We start from the raw sequence: 18,785 nt of genomic DNA, 5'->3' as shown, positions 1-18,785 counted from the left end.
TATGCCTTTGTCTTGAATAACTCATGATCTGTACTGTAAAACAAATGATGGCTCATGCCTCAAAAAACGCAGAAGGTTCTGCACTCGTAGTCAAGGCAACATGTTCTTTCAGATTTGACTGCTGTGCGACATCAACATTGTGCTGCACACTTGTTCCGAATCACTCAACTAGAAGTTACCTGTTGGTAATTAATTGCGTTTGTCTACAACAATTCATGTATATTTCTTCCTGTCTTTAACAACAGGGAAGAGGAACTCTGTTCTTCAGCACAAAGTCCAACATCACCAAAGTTCAGGGACACTAAACCTCCAAGAGAGTGAAATCATCCAAAGAATAGTGCAGCATGACCGCGATATGGCTCAGTGCACACGGTTGATCCAGACCAGCAACACACAGATCTTGGACAACCCCTCTGTTTCCTCGTCAGCCACCCCAGTCATCTGGGCCCCTCTAGTTCAGGCGCCACTCCAGGCCGCTGCAGCCACGACGCCATTAGCACTAGCTTTAGCTCACCACTCCCAGCTGCCTCCGATCCTTTTTCATCATCCTCTGGTTACAGGCTCCCTAAAAGACCCTATTGGCTACCAGAAAAGAACCCATACTGGAGCGGCGCCATCTAGTGTCTGCGGGTCAGTTCCCAGTTCTCCCGTTGGTTCAAGCAAATTCCGTGCAGAGGTTGAAAGTCCCACTCTCACCTCTATCAGCCCTCCACATCTTTCTACCAGGCACTTGTCCACTGTGACGTCCCAGCCCATCTTCACTAGCAGTATCCAGCCCCTGGCCCCTCCGGAACAACCGCCCCACCACCCTCCCCACTGCGCCTCAGTCTTACCTGTAAGCCGGGCTGCTGTCTCCTACGCTTGCACTGCTCAGCTCCACCCGCAGCCCTTCCAAGAGATTCGGAGATTCCCAGCCCCCTCTTCTTGCGCCCTAAATCCTCTGATCTCCAGCTCTGTTGGCCCGATTCTAAGCCAGCTGCAGCAGAGCTCTCACAACATGGTGCAGCAGATGGGGTCCAGTCATGGCAGTGTGGGCAGGATCGCCAGTGCTATGAATTTCCCACATTTTCCCATTATCACCAGCACGCAATACTCTAGCAGATCATCAGCAAATGGAGACGGGGTTGCGGCTTCTCTGGCGCAGCACAGCCTAGCTGGCCTCAATTCAGTTTTCCTGCCACAGGTTCTTCCTGAGCAGTCTGCACTCGCCTCCCTGATGCAGTATGGCTCTGCGGAAGCCTCGCCTTGCTACACGCCTCCTCTCCATAGTCCTAGCTTACAGAGTCCTGGGAGAAGGACTGTTCACCAAAGTGAGCCCTACCGGGCTCAAGACTCTGACAGCCCCCTTACAGTTCAGACCTCATGCCCTGTTCGTTTAGGGTGCACCATCAGGGAGGGCAATGAGTCACCAGCTAAGCTCTTTACCCAGGAAATAAAAACCATCTCAGGCTCTTACAGCTCTCCACAACACACGCAAGATAGACTTTTGGTTATCACTCCAGAGGAGGCAGAGGGAGCACAGAGTCCCTTCTTTTCCCCACTAGCAACTTTTAAACCCCAGGCAACGATCCCGGGTAACACCACTTCTGTTACCTGGGCATATTCAGGACTTGAACCTCGGAACAGGTTTATAGATGTGAACTCAAAAACCCTTGAGAATCAGCGCAATGAGTCTAAACTTCCCTCCAGTTTGTGACTTTCAGACACCCCTTCTTTTGATAACTACAACTCAATACCCTCGTCTTTGGCACTCCTTTTTAGCCCTGCTTTTCTCCTTCAAATATAGGAGGGTGTGTGATTTATTATCTGATTGCAGATTTCCAACACAGAATGTATGAATTGCAGGTATTAATGGACTATTTCTATAGCATGTTTATCCTTTAAATTTAGTCCCATTGGTGGCTACATACTGTAGCACTCCCTGAAAGTATGACTTTATCATGTTAGGTCTACTATATACGCAAAATGTGATTATTTCCACTGTTTAACCATGTTTTCCTTGCAACCTTTTGTCTTCACTCATTTACAGCTCTCTCAAGTATATGATACAACGAAAACCTAATAATACCCTTTACCCTCTTCTCAGCTATGAATGCAGTGTTACACAAAGAGAACTTCAGAGGCTCTGGTGCACTTTGATGTCCCCCCCCCCCATAATGTTTGCGTCACCAGCAGTAAGCCAAACTTATCCACGGTGGATGTTGTACTTCACAAAGGATCTATAGAATGGGCATACCAAATTCTGAGACAGACTCAACTGATATAGAGGTGTCTGAACTTCAGGTTTGATATGATAGTTTGCAGCGCAGATGAGAAAATACCACCTAATCGGAGGTTGCGGTTCTAAATTAAAGACCTAATGTGAAGTAAGGTTGGCCAACCATGTTTTTGAATAATATCAATGGCTAAACAATTCTAAGCATATTTTTGTTTTTAGTTTTTTAATCCAACCCTTCCAGATTCTTTGTTTAACCCATAGCAAAGCCCTTGACAACGAAAATGCTTTTCTTCGACAATCTTCGGAAATCTTCGGAAATAACGTCACACAGAGAACTGCGAGGGAAGTCCACCATAGAACAGTATTGTTGCATTGCTTCTCGGTAAGATGCCACGGCGGTGTGTGGCAATGTATTGTTCTCAATCTAAAGAAAACTTGTATGACTGGCCAAAGGATAGCAGAGCATGTAAATGGACATCTTTCGTTCGCACGAAGCGAATGAATTTCACGCCATCATCGAGTAGTGTTCTCTGCTGCAAACACTTCGATGATGCCTGCTTCCTCAACCGGTCGGCTAATGATCAAGGATTTCCCAAAAAGTAGATGACTGATGACTTTGTCAAAGCAGAGCTGCCAACTGTTGTGGAATGAACAGTTGAAGGTAGCGACATTAGCCGAAAGCTAACTCGTGGCGATCCCCGATCATAGTTGTATTGAGTTCATTTTGCCTACACTTATAAGTTGGTCAAAACTTTTCTTTTATCCCAGGCAATAGTGGGTGATTTATTTACCTGACATGTTTCGGCGAACACTTCCGCATTCGTCAGAGGGTCCGAAGGCGGAAGTGTTCGCCGAAACATGTCAGGTAAATAAAAGCTAACGTCGCTAGCTTCTACTGTTCATTCCACAACACGATCGGGGATTCGTCAAAACTTTTCTTTTATCCCAGGCAATAGATCCCAATCACCAACGTCACACAATGGCGTGTCGCTGTATTGTGCCGCCATATTGTCCGTCATTGTGTGTCCGTAATCTCAATGGTCTCAATTTATCATGCAATTTATAGTGCAATTCATGGAAGCCCCGATGCTTTCAGACGCTGTAAACTCATTGGATGTGTTGCATTAAAGGCGTTATGTGGAAAAGCTTCGGTCGATCCATTCGCCAGATCCATATTTGATGCCTAAACCAATATTTTTCGACCCGCTGTCTTCGCCGTCTCTGCCTGACATCTGCCACCCTGATATCTACAACTATCTTGTCCACAGAAACTCAGCCTATTCTCACGAAAGTTTAAAAAACTTTAAGAGCAGCACTCTAAGCAACATTACCCCGTGTGACCCTTTACTTCCAATTTTCTAAAATGGCGACAATCAATAAATTTTTTTTTTTTTAAAGTTCACTGCGATGGCCGACGCTTCAAGGATAGGTGGATATTGGACTATTTCTTCAATAAAATACGCAACAACTGTGTCTGCCTCATTTGCAAAGAGACAGTCGCTGTTTTCAAAGAGTTCGATGTGAGGCGATATTACCAAACAAGACACGCTGACATGTACGACAAAATTACAGGGAAGATACACAGCGAGAAATTAAAGCAACTTGAAGCTAGTTTAATTTCATAGCAGCAGTATTTCGCAAGAGGCCGAGGGTCGAAAGCGAACGCCACAAAGGCGAGATTGTTGAAATTATGAATTAAAAAAAAATAATAATAAAGCAAATGTGACACACAGAAGGGCTTGCTATAATTTGTTTAAATATATTGTTCTACGTAAATCAGCCAAGGTAGCCCCCCACATTTTTACCACACCGAATCTGGCCCTCTTTGCAAAAAGTTTGGACACCCCTGTTTAACTGATGATCCGTAGACGAGGCCAGCTTCTTTCACTTGGTACCAGGTAAATATTATTCAAAAAATAATGATGGTGGAAGAAATAAACATCTTGAATTTGAAACTGTATGTTGTCAGCGATTAGCCTCGCAATGATCTTAATTGTGGTTGTCAGCCCAAAACCCTCTAAAAAATATTAAATGCATCCTACCAGATATAAAATGACTACTACATAGTCCACGGTGATCGTTTGGTGCCCAGTTTTCTCGTGGAATTGCAGCAGTCCATCTCGCTCTCCTCTTCGGGTCTCTCGGAATACGGTAGAACTTCAAGTGTCTCCGTCTATCTTCTCTGTTACTGCAACCAACCGCCACACACGCCTTCACTGTTTTGATTATTAATGTTAACGAGCAGAAAAACGCCATAATAAGATGAATGTACGTAGCGATAATGTGTAAACACGATGAGCTGACGGACATTATGGCGGCTCAAGTCAGGGGGGCGGAGTTGTGAAGTAATGTGATTGGGGTCTATAGTAGGTGGTTTATTTACCTGACATGTTTCGGCGAACACTGTCGCGTTCGTCAGAGGGTCCGAAAATATTTGCTGAAAAGAATACTCTAGTAACGAGTAGGCTAACTGCTTGAACATGAAGTCTGATTATTATTTTTTTTAAACAATGTAATCAGACAAAAAAATAAAATTATGTGCCAATTCCTGCATCTTCAAATCCTACAAATAATAACAGCCTATATCTTACCAATCTTGTAATCTCGATGAGTCTTGTCCCATTACATGTCAGGTCGTGTGGGAACATTGTTTGCATCCTGATTAGCGTCTGGCTAATACATGTAAGGTCCAACATAAAATTCCAACCTCCTCCTCTTCCTCCAACTCTTCAAAAACTTGGATCTCCTCATTTGCGATCTATCCCTTATATCGCTGTTTGAATCATTGTTTGAAGGGCTTTGTATGGCGGCAGTATGGAGCGCTGCCATCGCTGTTCTTGGTGTGACGTATCACTTCCGGGTTCGTCCCCTTTCAGGCTCGAACTTCGGAAACGCGATTATTTTGTAAAATATACAACATATAAATTATTTTTTTCATGCTTTATTTGTTGAGCAATGTTTAATTACTTTAATTGTGAACCTATTTGGCAATTTATGAAATTACTTCACATTTGGTCTTTAAAGAAGAGTGAAATGCACCCCATGTGAGTTTGAAGTCCTCAGATAGAGGCGGTCAAGGTCTTGTTCAGGAAACAGGGAAAGATTGTTCCTGAAATTGAGAGGAAGACAAATTCAGGTGTGGTCAATGCAAGGGCGTAGGTTTGGTCTCAACATTGGTAGGGACGATATAACATATCAAGATATCCAAGGACTGATCTACATCTGAGGCATACTCGACTTCCCAAGGCTTGAACCAAAGTACTCTCATGAAATTCTGATGTGTGATTTAATTTCACAGATTTTTTTCTTGTGTCATTTAATGTTCATGTTAAATAAAGGGACTTGGACTCTGAAGCCACCACGTTGCATTACCGTAATGCACATAATGCAAACAATGATCCAAATGAGGGATGGCTAGCTTGACTTCGTTATTGCTTGTGGAGGCTGCTCTGACCTTGCCTAGCACAGCCAGACTATTCTCCCTGTATTTTTCAAACACTGTGAGAAATAGTCTGGGACCCAGCCCATTAACGGCCTCTCGAGCAAGGTACAAAATCAATCGTCCAATCAGATTCGTTTATTTGCGTGACGTGTTCTTAACGAGTAACGTCACTCTTGCGCGCCGAAAGTCGTGTCTCCAACAGCACAGATGGCGAACGGGAGAGCCGAGAATATGTTCCAATCCGCGGTAAAACCAGTTTTAAATGACCAAAAACACATCGAAACAAGTCATTGAGAACAGTCAACATGGCTCGCGCTAGCCATGTTGAATAAACTTCTCCATTCTCCGCTCATGCTAATTACTTGTCGCTTTAACAACGTCACGTCTGCCGTCGCTGATTGGTCCACTCCGCTGTCTGTTTGCTGTGGCTTGCTCCGCCCTCGGAATTCGATCCGCCGGACGGTCGCCAGACATATACCAGGCAAGTCCTGACCGCAGTAGTTTTGCATGTTCACACAGTTTAATGTTATGCTAACTCTGATGCAGGTTGGACTGTCAGTAGCAAAATTAGTGGTGTTTCCCCCACGTCCACAACATTGACGTCTTTTTACAGTACATGCAGAAGCTCCTGCTGGCCAAAAAAACTTCTAATATTCCTCCCCTTCGAAGGGGGCAGAGGGGGCGACGTGTTGTCGACATGAATCTGTCGGGGCTATGTGTGTCTGTGTGTGTTTTGGGGGGGCGGAGGCAAGTCATCCGCCAACCAAACCTGCGTTTGGGGGGGGGGGGGTGGATTGGCACATTCAGCAAGTAAAAAGGGATAAATGTAAGTCTGAACATAATGAAAATAATTAGCTTAATAATGGCAGGGTCAATTCTATCCTTACAACATATGGGAAGACAGTCTAAATTACATATACTAGTATAACTGAACTCATTACAAAATGCAAACAAGGTTGCTTAAAAGTTGGTGGGGACAATTTGAGCATCCTGAAAAGATGGTCGTGTTATGCCCCTACCGTCCCTATGCAAACCTACGCCCTTGGGTCAATGTGTGGTCAGTTTTTCAGATCCTTCCTTGAGGAAACTGGTTGTGTGCCATGTCCAATCATGACAAGTCTCAAGAGAACACCTCTGAAACGCTGGAGGGACTCTGGGCTCTATTCCTCTGAGTAAGCGCCAACCTTGCTGCACTGGTTGGAATTTGGCAGAGTACTCTGCATTGAGAAGGGGGGCTCTGGTGTAGCAAGTTGCTGTCCTTGAAGACCTGACCTGTGGTTTGATAATTTGGTAGCGTTTTTTAAAAACTTTTTTTTTTTTTTCTTAAGTTGTTCAGACCCAGTCATCAGTCCGGCATAACTTTTGGTGAGTCGGCAATTGAGGTAAAGGCAGAGAGATGCTGTGCGTGAGACATGTAGTGATTTTCATATATTAATAATTAAACAATGAAATGTGACGCGGGACATCAATGGAAAGCTTCAGACACTTCAGTAACTTCAGAATGAGCTTGTATTAGTGATGAAGCAAATGTATTTTATTTTCCTTTATTTAATCATTTATATATTTCTTTAATACCTCAAAATACTTGAGGTACCAAACCGTGGACCTGTTGGTTGTGAGCCAGTAGTGTTAGTGAAACAGCACAGCGTCAGCCAGCGTGTTGCTTCTTGCCGTGTTTTGATGACATCGTCAAAAGAAGACTGAGGTACTTCACCCTATTCAGTGGTAATCTTTCGGTCTTCACGACCAATAAGCAATGCATTTTCAACTATTTTCGGTCATACCTCTAACCAAAACCTGTCTGACATGCAGACCCACCGACTACAACAAGTCTTGAAAATAGAGGATGTTCTTGTTTGAAGTCTATATGTCTTCCAAGCTGTTTCAACAATATTGCACAGCCGAACGGCCACATAAATCCGATCATATTTGTAAAACTAGTGAATGTAGTGTTTGTCTATGTGGGTGGACCATGTAGGTCATCAGGAAGATAATCCTGCGTGAAAGAGGCAGCGTGACTCTCACTTCACTGTTCTATTGCAACCTTTTCTGAGGACAGTTAGGACACCTAAGCCATGCTTTTTGTATATCCACGCCTTCAATTACAAGCAAGTACTGAGAATCGAAGCACTCGATGATGAACTAAAGGCAACAAATCGCTGGCACATTTAGGCAGTGACACAGTGAAACATGAATGTTTCCCACACCAATTAAAGGGCTAAAAGCAACTTACTTGGACACAGCTGCACATTTACTTCTTTTGTGTCTCGGAATCACAAAGTATAAACCATCCTACGTTTTGTTTAGTTGCACCTCGCTGTTAAGGATTCATGATCCGTCATGTCTCTGCATCCTTGGCCTCGTTTAGCGATCTTTGGGATGCGTTCCGCCGCAACCAAGTCATGCCGCGGGTCACCGAGCAGCCTTCTCCGGTGGGCTCGATCAATTCCTCATTACTATTCTTCTCCAAGCCCACAACACCAGAGGTATGAGTGCAGTTTGACAAGAAGGTTACTGTGGGTGCAAGGTATGAGTGTACCTGGCAGTCTGCGGTTTTTATATGTTGTTGTTGTTTTTTTAGATGCCTTTAAAATCTGAGGATTCCATCTCCTATGTACAGTACGTAAGCTATATTTTATGAATTTAGGTATGGAATTCAATGCAATAAATGATTATCTGCTTAATAATGCTTTCTGTTGCCTTTTGTTGCACAATCTAAAAAATAAATCTTAAATCACTTTTAAACTGTAGAAATCCAAACTTTTCGATTTTTGATTTTTACGAAGGGCAGAAAATCATCAGCATGCACATCCTAGGAGAAAGAAAATTTTTTCATGATTTGAAAAAACAATTTCCTTTTTCCGATATGCAGGGTGAAAGTGGCTAGGATTTCATGCCGGAACTCCCCGACGTGAAGGTCGCCACGGAGCCAGAAATTTTATTGATTTCTTTTCTTTTTTCTTTTTTTTTTTTGGGGGGGGGGGGGGGGGGTCAAAGTTCTTAACTACTGAAATGCAAAGAAAACTGTTTTAGCACAGTTATTTCTATAACACATACAAAAACTGATTTTCATTCATAATTGTATTTTTTCAATGATTTGCAAAACAAAAACAGCAATAACCCCAACCTCCATCTCCTAATTTTTACTTTCCCTCATTTCCTCACACACTAAATGCCAAATCTCAATTTTAACCACTTAAGAACATAGGATGTATATTAAAATTGAAGTTAATGTAAACATTTCATTATTATTTTTTCATAATAAAGATATAAGTAACATACAGTCAGAAAAATAAGTACAAATTACGTATATTATGCAGAGTGAAATGGAATATATTTTGAATATCGCGCACACATTGACTTTTTTAAATCATAAAGAAATGAATAAGTAGCCTAACATATACAGTATGAACAAATATAAGTCCAAAGTTCACATTGACAGCTAAGATGTTCTGAACCTCCCCATCAGAGCAAATGAAACTAAATATGATAAATAAGCCTCCTCAACTCTTTCGTTGCTCTTAAAGATTTGATCCATTTTATGTTGCATTGCCCTTTTTTTGTCGCATCAATTCAACAACCTTTTTTTTATTTTGCTGTTCTGTAAAACAAGCACATTTGAACCAATCAGGGCTAACTATCTCTGCTGATCACATGTCAGTATGTCAGCCAATTGAACGGATAAATGAGTCCAGGTGTTTTGCTTTGCACATTGACGTGACTCATCGTCGTCAGACTCAGATAACTGCAGCAGCTGGGGAAACCTCCATGCCGTCTGTGGAATAAAAATAATAATAAATAAACGGATTACGCTACACAAGCACTTTATTATGCTTGTTGTTAACACTTGTGTTTGTAAATCTAATGTTGGTAGATTGTTTTCTTCTTGGAGATGAAATTCATGTGTGGCAGCTTAGCATTTTTTTTTTTTTTTTACATAGCATTTTGACAGTTGCCGTCATATTTTTGAAGTCAAACCACCATGTACCGGAACAGCATTCCTGCCCTGAATCTTATACCGGAACAGCATTCCGGCCTTGAATCTTATACTGGAACTGCGTTCTGGCCCTGAATCTTATACCGGAACTGCGTTCCTGAGCGTTCTGGCCCACTTTCACCCCTGCTGATATGTAATAGTACAGATTTTTTTTTTTTAAATGGCATTTCCGGGAAGTGGCCTCCTGACATGGGGCAGACTGGTACTATTTTAGCCAATCAAATTAGAGTACACCAGATTCCCTGTCCTTCCTCGTGACATCATTAATGCACATTATTAACATTATCCTTTGCTTGAGTCTATCAGTGTGTATGCACATGGGTATCATGAAATTGCATAATGTTTTTAAACAATATTTTCTCCATTATCGAAGGGCTAAGAAATTTTCTGTCAACATACAGTATCAAAATGTGTTGAGCAAATTTTTCTTTCACATTATGGTCATTTATACCAGGTGTAGTCTTTCCCAGAGGTGGGTAGTTACATGTACTCCGTTACATTTACTTGAGTAACTTTTTGACAAAAATGTACTTTTACATTACAATGCTTTCAAACGCAACCAACAACAACTGAGCTTGAACAGTTTTATATATATGTATATTTACAGTATTGGCCAAAAGTTTGGCGACACCTCAAAGGTGGATACTTTGAAGAATGTACAATATAAAACCCGTTTTCAGTTATTTCACTTTTTTTTTGGCATTCCACATGTTCGTTCATAGTTTTGATGTATTCAGAGAGGATTTAGTGAAAATATATAAAACGTAAAAATGTTTAGGTGTGTCCAAACTTTTGACTTTTGTTTCAGTCATCAACATGCTTTGCCCCGAGCCCCACAAAAGTAAAACTCCGCCTATGGTTACAAACACTGACAATAAAATGTGCATAAAGGCTGGTTACAAACTTTGTTTCGAGTTTTGTCGCGTTGTCCTGTAATTCCGCGTTGTCCTGTAATTCCAAGTGCTTCCTTGTTGAATTGAATGTAGCGTTTTTAGCGGCCGACAGTCTTTTACAGCCAGCGCAAAGTTTGCAACACACGGAGATATTTTTGTCATCTTTACTGGACAGAAATGTGAAGTAATGGCTGTATTTCCAGTGAGCAAAGGCATCCATTTGCGGTATATATCCTGCCTTTCACTGTTAGCCTCGCTGCCTCGTCAGAATGCTATGTTGTTGACCGCCGTGGCAGACAGCCTCAAACAGCATCGTAACACACGTGACCCGTTTTTTTTTTTTCTTCATTCTACATAGATTATGAGGCAAAAACAAAATAGTAATGCACAGGCATTAGGGAAACTAACTTTAATCGGATTACTGACTTGGAAAAATGAATGCGTTAAATTACTCATTACTGAAGAGGGTAATCAGATTACACTGCTGATAGACACTGCTGGTGACTAGTTACTTTTACCATAGAGTAATTCAGTTACTAACTCAGTTACTTTTTGGAAGAAGTAGTGAGTAACTATAACTAATTACTTTTTTAAAGTAACAAGCCCAACACTGCTCTTAATTGAATAAAATTTTTGGCTACTCTACCCACCTCTGGTCTTTCCTTTGAAGCTAAAGAAAAAAAAAAGCTTTAAGCTTTCATCTTGGCTTTGAATTCAAATCTGGGAATACAATTGGTTAAAAAAAATGTACAATTTCAGAGATGGTTTTTACATATGCCTTTGATTTAGAACTGCTTCGACGGCAAAAATGTGAATTTTCATCACGTGGTTGTATTCTTTTGTACGTACCAAATAAGTGGTGATAGTTTGAGTTTGAAATGCATTGTTTTTTATTGTCATCTTTGGGGAAGGGAGGGGTGCAATTGAAGTGAATTGCAAAAATTGGGTTATAGTGAGGCTTATGTTTCTTAAATATTAGTTTAAGGACATAACAAGGAAGAATGGTATTCATTGATGCCTCGAAATACAAGCGATCTGACTTGCGAGTTTCTTAAGATAAAAGCTGTTGCCAACTTGCTTTTTGACTTGACTTGAAAAATTCAAAATATGAGCGATGTACCCATCACAAGCAAGAGAAATAAGAGCTCAAGAGTCGTTTTTATTGAATGTCGTGATAATTCTTGGTGATTACTGTGTTTTAGCTTCCAAAGGATAATTATTGGCGAACTCTTCTTGAGTTTTATCTCAACATTTGGCCATGCTGTGTAAAGGGAGCTTGAGTTGTTCACCATGAACTCACACATGACAGTAGAGTGTCCAATAAAAATACTCTGGCAGTACAATTTAGATAATTGATTTTGCACATGACTGACACGAATTAGTGTACAAAATCATCTTTTTGGGTGAGGGAGGGGGTTACACAGCATGAGGAGGCAGGTTAGTAACATCCTTGGATGGAGCTCAAGGCACCAAGACCACCCTCATGGTGTTGGTGTAACCAGAACCGGGACGCCAGCCGGTCACGACGAGGGCGACGTCACCGCTCTTGAAGAAATTCTTGTGTTTGCCTGCGCAGGTAAAAGCGACGCACGGATTTTACTAACAAAGCACTGATGAGGCTTATCTGTTTTTTAAAAATTTCAGCAGTTACTCACCGACTTCCAGGGCAAAGTTGACACGTTGGTCGACGTCCTCTGCCCAGACGTCGTTGGCGGGTTTGGTGTAGAGCACAGGGTAGATACCACGGTACAGGTGAGCCTGGCGGGCGGCCTGTCCGCATCGGGTTACGGCGATGATGGGTGCGCGGGGCCTGTACCTGGACAGCATGTGAGCAGACCTGCCCGAGAACAAACAAAGCAACTGTGAAAGGCAAAGTCGGCTCAGGGTGATTAGGTCCCCCTCCCCCGCCCCCCAAATGACAATGTGTATATATACATATATATATATGTATATATATATATATATATATATATATATATTTTTTTTTTTTTAACATATTATTTACTTTGCAAATATTGTATTTTTACAATTTATAGTGTGTACAATTTAAAACCAAAAACATTGGGAAAGCTATTATTTCAAAATAAAAATGAATAGCAAATGATCCTTGTACAAGCACATTCATTTGATTTTCTCAAACAAATGACCACGGAATTTTCAACAATGTTCACCTTTCGGGCTTCAAGACTACTTGAGAGCAGATGAACCACCATGAAGCTTCGAATAAACTGGCTGCAAAGCTTCCTCGCGTCAAAAAGCTTTATATGGCTATCACTGCTCAATTAATCTCTCACTTCCCTTGGAAGAAACGGACAACTTCTCCTGCCACCTGCTGTCAACACCATTGTCATACAACTATGGCTGTCAAAATTATCGCGTTAACGGGCGGTAATTAATTTTTTAAATTAATCACGCTAAAATATTTGACGCAATTAACGCACATGCCCCGCTCAAACAGATTAAAATGACAGCACAGTCTCATGTCCAGTTGTTACTTGTGTTTTTTGGTGTTTTGTCACCCTATGCTAGCGCTTGGGTGCGACTGATTTTATGGTTTTCAGCACCATGAGCAATGTGTAATTATTGACATCAACAATGGCGAGCTACTAGTTTATTTTTTGATTGAAAATTTTACAAATTTTATTAAAACGAAAACATTACGAGGGGTTTTAATATAAAATTTCTATAACCTGTACTAACATTTATCTTTTAAGAACTACAAGTCTTTCCATCCATGGATCGCTTTAACAGAATGTTATTGATAATGCCATCTTGTTGATTTAATGTTATAATAAACAAATACAGTACTTATGTACAGTATGCTGAATGTATATATCCGTCTGTGTCTTATCTTTCCATTCCAACAATAATTTACAGAAAAATATGGCATATATTATAGATGGTTTGAATTGCGATTAACCCTTGAGAGTCGAAGGACGCGCCGGCGCGTCCTCAGCGCACGTCGTCTTTGAAGCGCCCTCACGTTTTAATTACGTCACCCACATGCCGTGGGTTGGTCTCGTTTTAAAGTGCGGAAGTTGCGGTTTACTCTCGTTATTATTTGAAGTCAATCGACCAACTAAAACGTGAGATATTGTCATTTAAGTTTGATAGTTTTATTGTCCTCTCAAAAAAACATTAAAACGCTGCATGGATCATTTGTTTATGTCTATATTTCGATCATTTCTTTTCCTTTTTCAAAACGGAAGCTCCATGAAAAAAACACAAATCAAACGAACCCTTTCGAAGTCACAGTGGAAGCACAAAATGCGTTTTTTTGGTTTTTTTTTTTAATAAATAAAACTGCCGTGCGAGGTTCCACCGAACGAGAGGGAGGAGTGCAGCGAGGTGGCGAGCGACGGCCGTTTCGACCAAGCAGCGACTTTGTGTGACTTTGAGAATGAACGGAAAACTAAATTTAGCGCAAGCAATTGTGCTTTTTGATCAACTTGAGGAAGAGGATGGTCTAAATTCGTCATCATCGTCTTCTTCGGAAGAGTCCTCGAGTGAAGATAGTGACGGATTTGAACACGTGGGTGACGCCATCGACGAGCAGAGGTAAGCCAACTCACTTTTTTTTTTTTTAATGCTGAAAAAGTTTCTTTTGAAAGTTTCTTTTGATATTGCAAGACAAAGTTAATTTTGATGCAATATAAGTGTGTGTTTGTGTAAATAATAATAAAATGTGCATATCAGATCAAAGTCGTACGTGCACTGTGTGTATCCCAGGCAGGAATTTATAATTTGTTCTTCTTTCTATATGAAGATTAGGGATGTAGCACAAATTCATCAGCTATGGTATTGCTATGGTATTCTTTCTATTGTCATACATATAGATTTCCATTATTATTTATTGCTGTATATATTTTTATTTTATACTTTATTATTTTCATAAATACTGACTTTTTTTTCATGTACATTTATAGTGACAATGAAAAATCTACATTCACTGCCCGAATGGAAAGAGGACGAGGGAGAAGGGGTCATCATGGAAGAGCAATGAGATGTCAGCGGAGGGGAGGCCGGAGAAGTCAGCGCGGCAGAAGCCGATCACCACTGGCTCAGCCTGCACCTGTGCCATGGAGCACAGAGCAAGACACAGACACTGCCCCACAGTGAAGCCGGTTCACACCCCGGAGACCACCAGGACCTCAGGTGAATCGTGACCATGCATACACCCCAAAAGAACTTTTTGACCTGTTCTTCACCTCATCGACAATGATGAATATATGCAAACACACAAACCAGTATGGCAGAGTCCGAAAAGAGATTGGGAAAAAGTTTGTGTGGACAGACACTACAGTGGAGGAGCTTGAAAAATTTATTGGACTCCTCTTGTACATGTCTTTGGTTTCACTTCCAACTGTGCAAGATTATTGGAAGGCAAGGAATTCCAGGACGAAACAGCTTTTCGGAATGGCATGCCTGAAAAAAATTTAACTTGTTTATTGTAAATATTTTTGAAAATACTTTTTTTTTTCCAATGCTATATATTTCCCCCCCCCCCCACAATCAGTCTTCTCAATTTGTGTATATAAATGTGTGTTCAAGAAGCTTGATTGTGTGTACATAGTTTTGATCAGGTGATGGGCCGCAATACCTAAACTCATAAAGGGATGGCCTCTAAACACTTTTTGTGTTAGATGGTATATATTTTTTCACTGTTCTTCACTGTTTGGTCTGCTGTATATAACCCGTTTTGACTAGAGCATATATAAAAGCAAAAAACGCCTATGGCCATACCTGTTGTTTATGTTGAATTGTCAAATATAAGACTATTTATTCTAAATTTTTTTGGTTGAATGTTCATCCTAACATGTTGAATAAATATTATAAAGTTTCAAAATGGTTCGTTACGCATGTTTGGTTGTCAATTGGACATCAATATTAAAAATTTTCACAAAACGATTTTGGAATTTTTGGTCTTTTTGGGCCCAAAATGATGATTTATAATTGGTCAGTGAAGGAAACAACAGTTTGGACATGAAGTTCAAGGTGTCACAAAAAAAGGGACCAAACCAGGCCATCGTAAACAATTCTTTCTTTGAAATATAAAGGCAACTTCAAAGGCATGCAAAATCAGACAAAATAGGCCCAGACCTTAAAGGGTTAATTACCATTAATTAATTTTTAAGCTGTGATTAACTCGATTAAACATTTTAATCGTTTGACAGCCCTACATACAACATATTACCAGTTGTGCCTTACGCATTTCAGCATGTAATGCGCCACTATAAATACCGTTCAAACTTCATCTTTTGTGCTAAATATTTCAATTACTATTCCAGTTGTTTCATTAATTGCTAGTGATGCTATTTAGTGTGTTGTTATGTGATCATTTTAGTTATGATCTGTAACCGTGACTTTGAATGGCCATTGATTTAATTCCATGCCATTATTTGTCGTTGTTCATGAAGTGGATCTGCTTACATACTATAAGCTTAAGCTGTTCCTGCTTCGTAAGTATCACTAAATAAATGTAGCATCTTCAAATCTACTTGATATTTTAGAAAATGTTCAGGAAGCGTAGCATGAGGATTTGTTTGCCCCAAAGCAATGTGGCACCCTCTCCATTAGATGGCGCCCTAAGCAACCGCCTAGCTCGCCTATGCTCAGGGCTGGCCCTGGATTGGCGGTTTTTCTATTTAAAAATGAAAGATTTGCCGCCAAGTAAAACTTCAGAGTACTGTAAAATCAACACTAGTCCTGCTGCAATAACTTTTAAAATTATATTGAACCTTTATTTGTACCCAAGATTTCATTTACAAGAAAACCTGTTCAAGCATGTAATCAACTAATCGACAGCTATTTTGATGGTTGATTAATCATTTAGAAACATAATAAGCTCAAAATTAACCAAACACTCTTTTCGAACCTCTTAAGTCTTTAGCTGCCATTGACGCTTGCCATCCGCTCTCAGTCAAAAAGGATTGGACATCTTTTGCCGTCAATGACAGGGAGCGGGTTAAAAGTAAGCATTGTTAATAATTTTTGTTTATAATTTTTAATTCATCTCTATGGACCATGCTTTATTTAAAAAAACAACAACATAAAAACACTTCATTTACTTTTGATTTTTTAAATGAACTTCTTGTTTTTATTATAATCAAATAAAAATAGTAGTTAAAAAAAACAGTTTAGATAAAGTATAACAAAAAATTAAAAAAAAAACAAAAAAAAACAACTGAATATTCTATTTCATCTATTTTGAAAGTGCTTAATTACTTTTTTATTAAAAAGCAAAAACATAAGCACTCCAGTAAAATCCTCTTATTTCCTTAGTATAAACAAAAATTTACATACGAACTGATTTGTCGACTAATTGAAAAAAATAATCGATTAGTTGACAATCAAAATAAATGCTTGTTGCAGCTCTAATCAACATTTATTGAGTTTGATTGTACTTTCACCTAACTCCTAATCAAAAAATTTTCTGTCACTGCTACACGTTCCTAAAAGAGAGGTGCTATTTGTAAGGTCAGCGTTTCATAACTGCCCACGAAGTGGACAGAAGGCATTTGAGGCTTTTCAGGGCACGCTGACATCTGGGAACAACTTGCTGACATCAGTGAGGCTGAATCAGTTTGAAAAGTTGCACGGTGGAAAACAAAACAAAACAATGAAGCTAAACCAGCTAAAAGCTAGTAAGAAACGCTGATCTGTGACGTTCTATCAGTCATACCAACTTGACTACTCATGAAATGCAGCTGCCAGTATCAAATGCTTTTTTGAGGATGAACTCCACTGGGAGAGGAATGAACAGGGAGTTAAAATTATCGTGTAAAATGTCAGGGTTCAGCTCCCAAAAGGTCAGAAGTGGCTCACTCCACCGGAGCTGGTGGGGCTTTTTTAGGGACGCACACGAGCAGGAAGGATTCTGACCTGCCAGTTTTGGTGAGCACGATGATAGCGCTGGCGCAACACTTGAAGGACGCCTCCACAGTTCCGATGGCGACGGTTTCCGTGGGGTCGCGGGTCAAGTGGGAGGTGCGACGGAGCTCTTCGAACATCTGCCTGTGGAACATTGCCGCCTCGGCTTCACGGGCGATCTGAAAGTGTGGGTAAAAAAATAAAAAACAATTCAAATATCCAATGATAATTACAATTATGTAATCCATTCAACAAAGTTGTAGAAAAGGAACTATGTTTTCAATAAAAGTGATACCAAATAGCAATGTCAAGACTAGAGAAAAAGCATACAGTGGGGAAAAGTTTTCACACCCCTGCCTGCTCAAATGATAGGCATTGATGATGCAACAAAAGCGCATTTTTCAGGCATGAAAATTTCATCTTTCGACGAAATTCGCCGTTATGAAGTCAAATAGAGGTGCAGGGCTGTCAACAGACTTGCAGGGGCCCGGGGACAAGAGACCATTACAGGGCTACCCCACCCCTGCCACCGGCTTGTCACGACAACATAAACAATATTTTTAACGCTTTGCAAGCAATAACAGTGTAAATTTTCAAATTATCTAATTTAAGATGGACAGTTAAATTCAACAGACCGTAATGTGATGAGACACAATATAAACAAACAATTTCCATCTATTGTCCCATGTAGGCTACAATACAATTCAATAAACTGAGAGTGCTATGCCTGCCTGCTAAGCAACAAAACAGTACAACTAAACATCCTGTGCCTGCCCCCTCAAAATCTCTGGGGTTATCAAGCCCTCAAACAGAGATGGGCCTGGATTTTTCGACAGCAAAGTCATTTATAACATTAGTGAAATCCAGTTCATGAGCAAGCTCACGCTCAATGGAGAACATGGCTGGGTTCTTAAACCTGCCCTGTGATATGGTGGAGCATAGGTAGTTTTTTATTGTTTTCATTTTACTGAAGGCTCGCTCTCCTCCAGCTTCAGTCACTGGCAAAGACAAAAAAATGCGTGTGCGATCCTGTTCAGCCTCGCGCACCTGCTCCCCACAGACTGACATATATCCCTGATCTCCCATCACCTTCTCTCTCCTCGGCTCAACGCGAGCAGCATGTCTTGTCATACCGCAGCTCAATATGCTACAAGTGGCTGGTGACAGACTCGAATCGGGCTTTGGTCACTCTGATCACGAATGTAAACGTTCAGTGTTTGCGGCTGTTGTTCACTTACTGACATCACCCTCCACAGCCAACTCTAGCCCTAATTCTCTGGCTTCTTGTCCCCCTTTTAAAAAATTCATCATTTTTTTCCGTTCACCTCTATGATCTTCATCTCGCTTTTCTTTTTTCTTTTCTCT

General features: G+C 40.6%; 2 protein-coding genes across 2 annotated transcripts in view; one reads left to right on the top strand and one right to left on the bottom strand.

Moving 5' to 3' along the window:
* The window catches only part of LOC130915836 (potassium/sodium hyperpolarization-activated cyclic nucleotide-gated channel 3-like), a 72,595-nt gene extending 66,212 nt beyond the window's left edge, over positions 1-6,383 (top strand). The window contains exon 8 of the mRNA XM_057835957.1: positions 246-6,383. Within this exon, the coding sequence (XP_057691940.1) occupies positions 246-1,696 (1,451 nt within the window). The 3' untranslated portion in view covers positions 1,697-6,383. The remainder of the gene's footprint in view (positions 1-245) is intronic.
* Positions 6,384-11,694: 5,311 nt separating this feature from the next.
* LOC130916815 (pyruvate kinase PKM-like) overlaps positions 11,695-18,785 on the bottom strand; it is a 38,964-nt gene continuing 31,873 nt past the window's right edge. The window contains exons 9-11 of the mRNA XM_057837828.1: positions 17,433-17,599; positions 12,206-12,387; positions 11,695-12,118 (exon numbers count right to left, since the gene is read on the bottom strand). Of these exons, the coding sequence (XP_057693811.1) occupies positions 12,012-12,118; positions 12,206-12,387; positions 17,433-17,599 (456 nt within the window). The 3' untranslated portion in view covers positions 11,695-12,011. The remainder of the gene's footprint in view (positions 12,119-12,205; positions 12,388-17,432; positions 17,600-18,785) is intronic.

The sequence above is a fragment of the Corythoichthys intestinalis genome, chromosome 5 (genome assembly GCF_030265065.1).
Source record: "Corythoichthys intestinalis isolate RoL2023-P3 chromosome 5, ASM3026506v1, whole genome shotgun sequence".
Taxonomy (NCBI): Eukaryota; Metazoa; Chordata; class Actinopteri; order Syngnathiformes; family Syngnathidae; genus Corythoichthys; species Corythoichthys intestinalis.
Note: the sequence above shows the minus strand (reverse complement) of the source record. Positions and strands in the feature narration are given on the sequence as shown.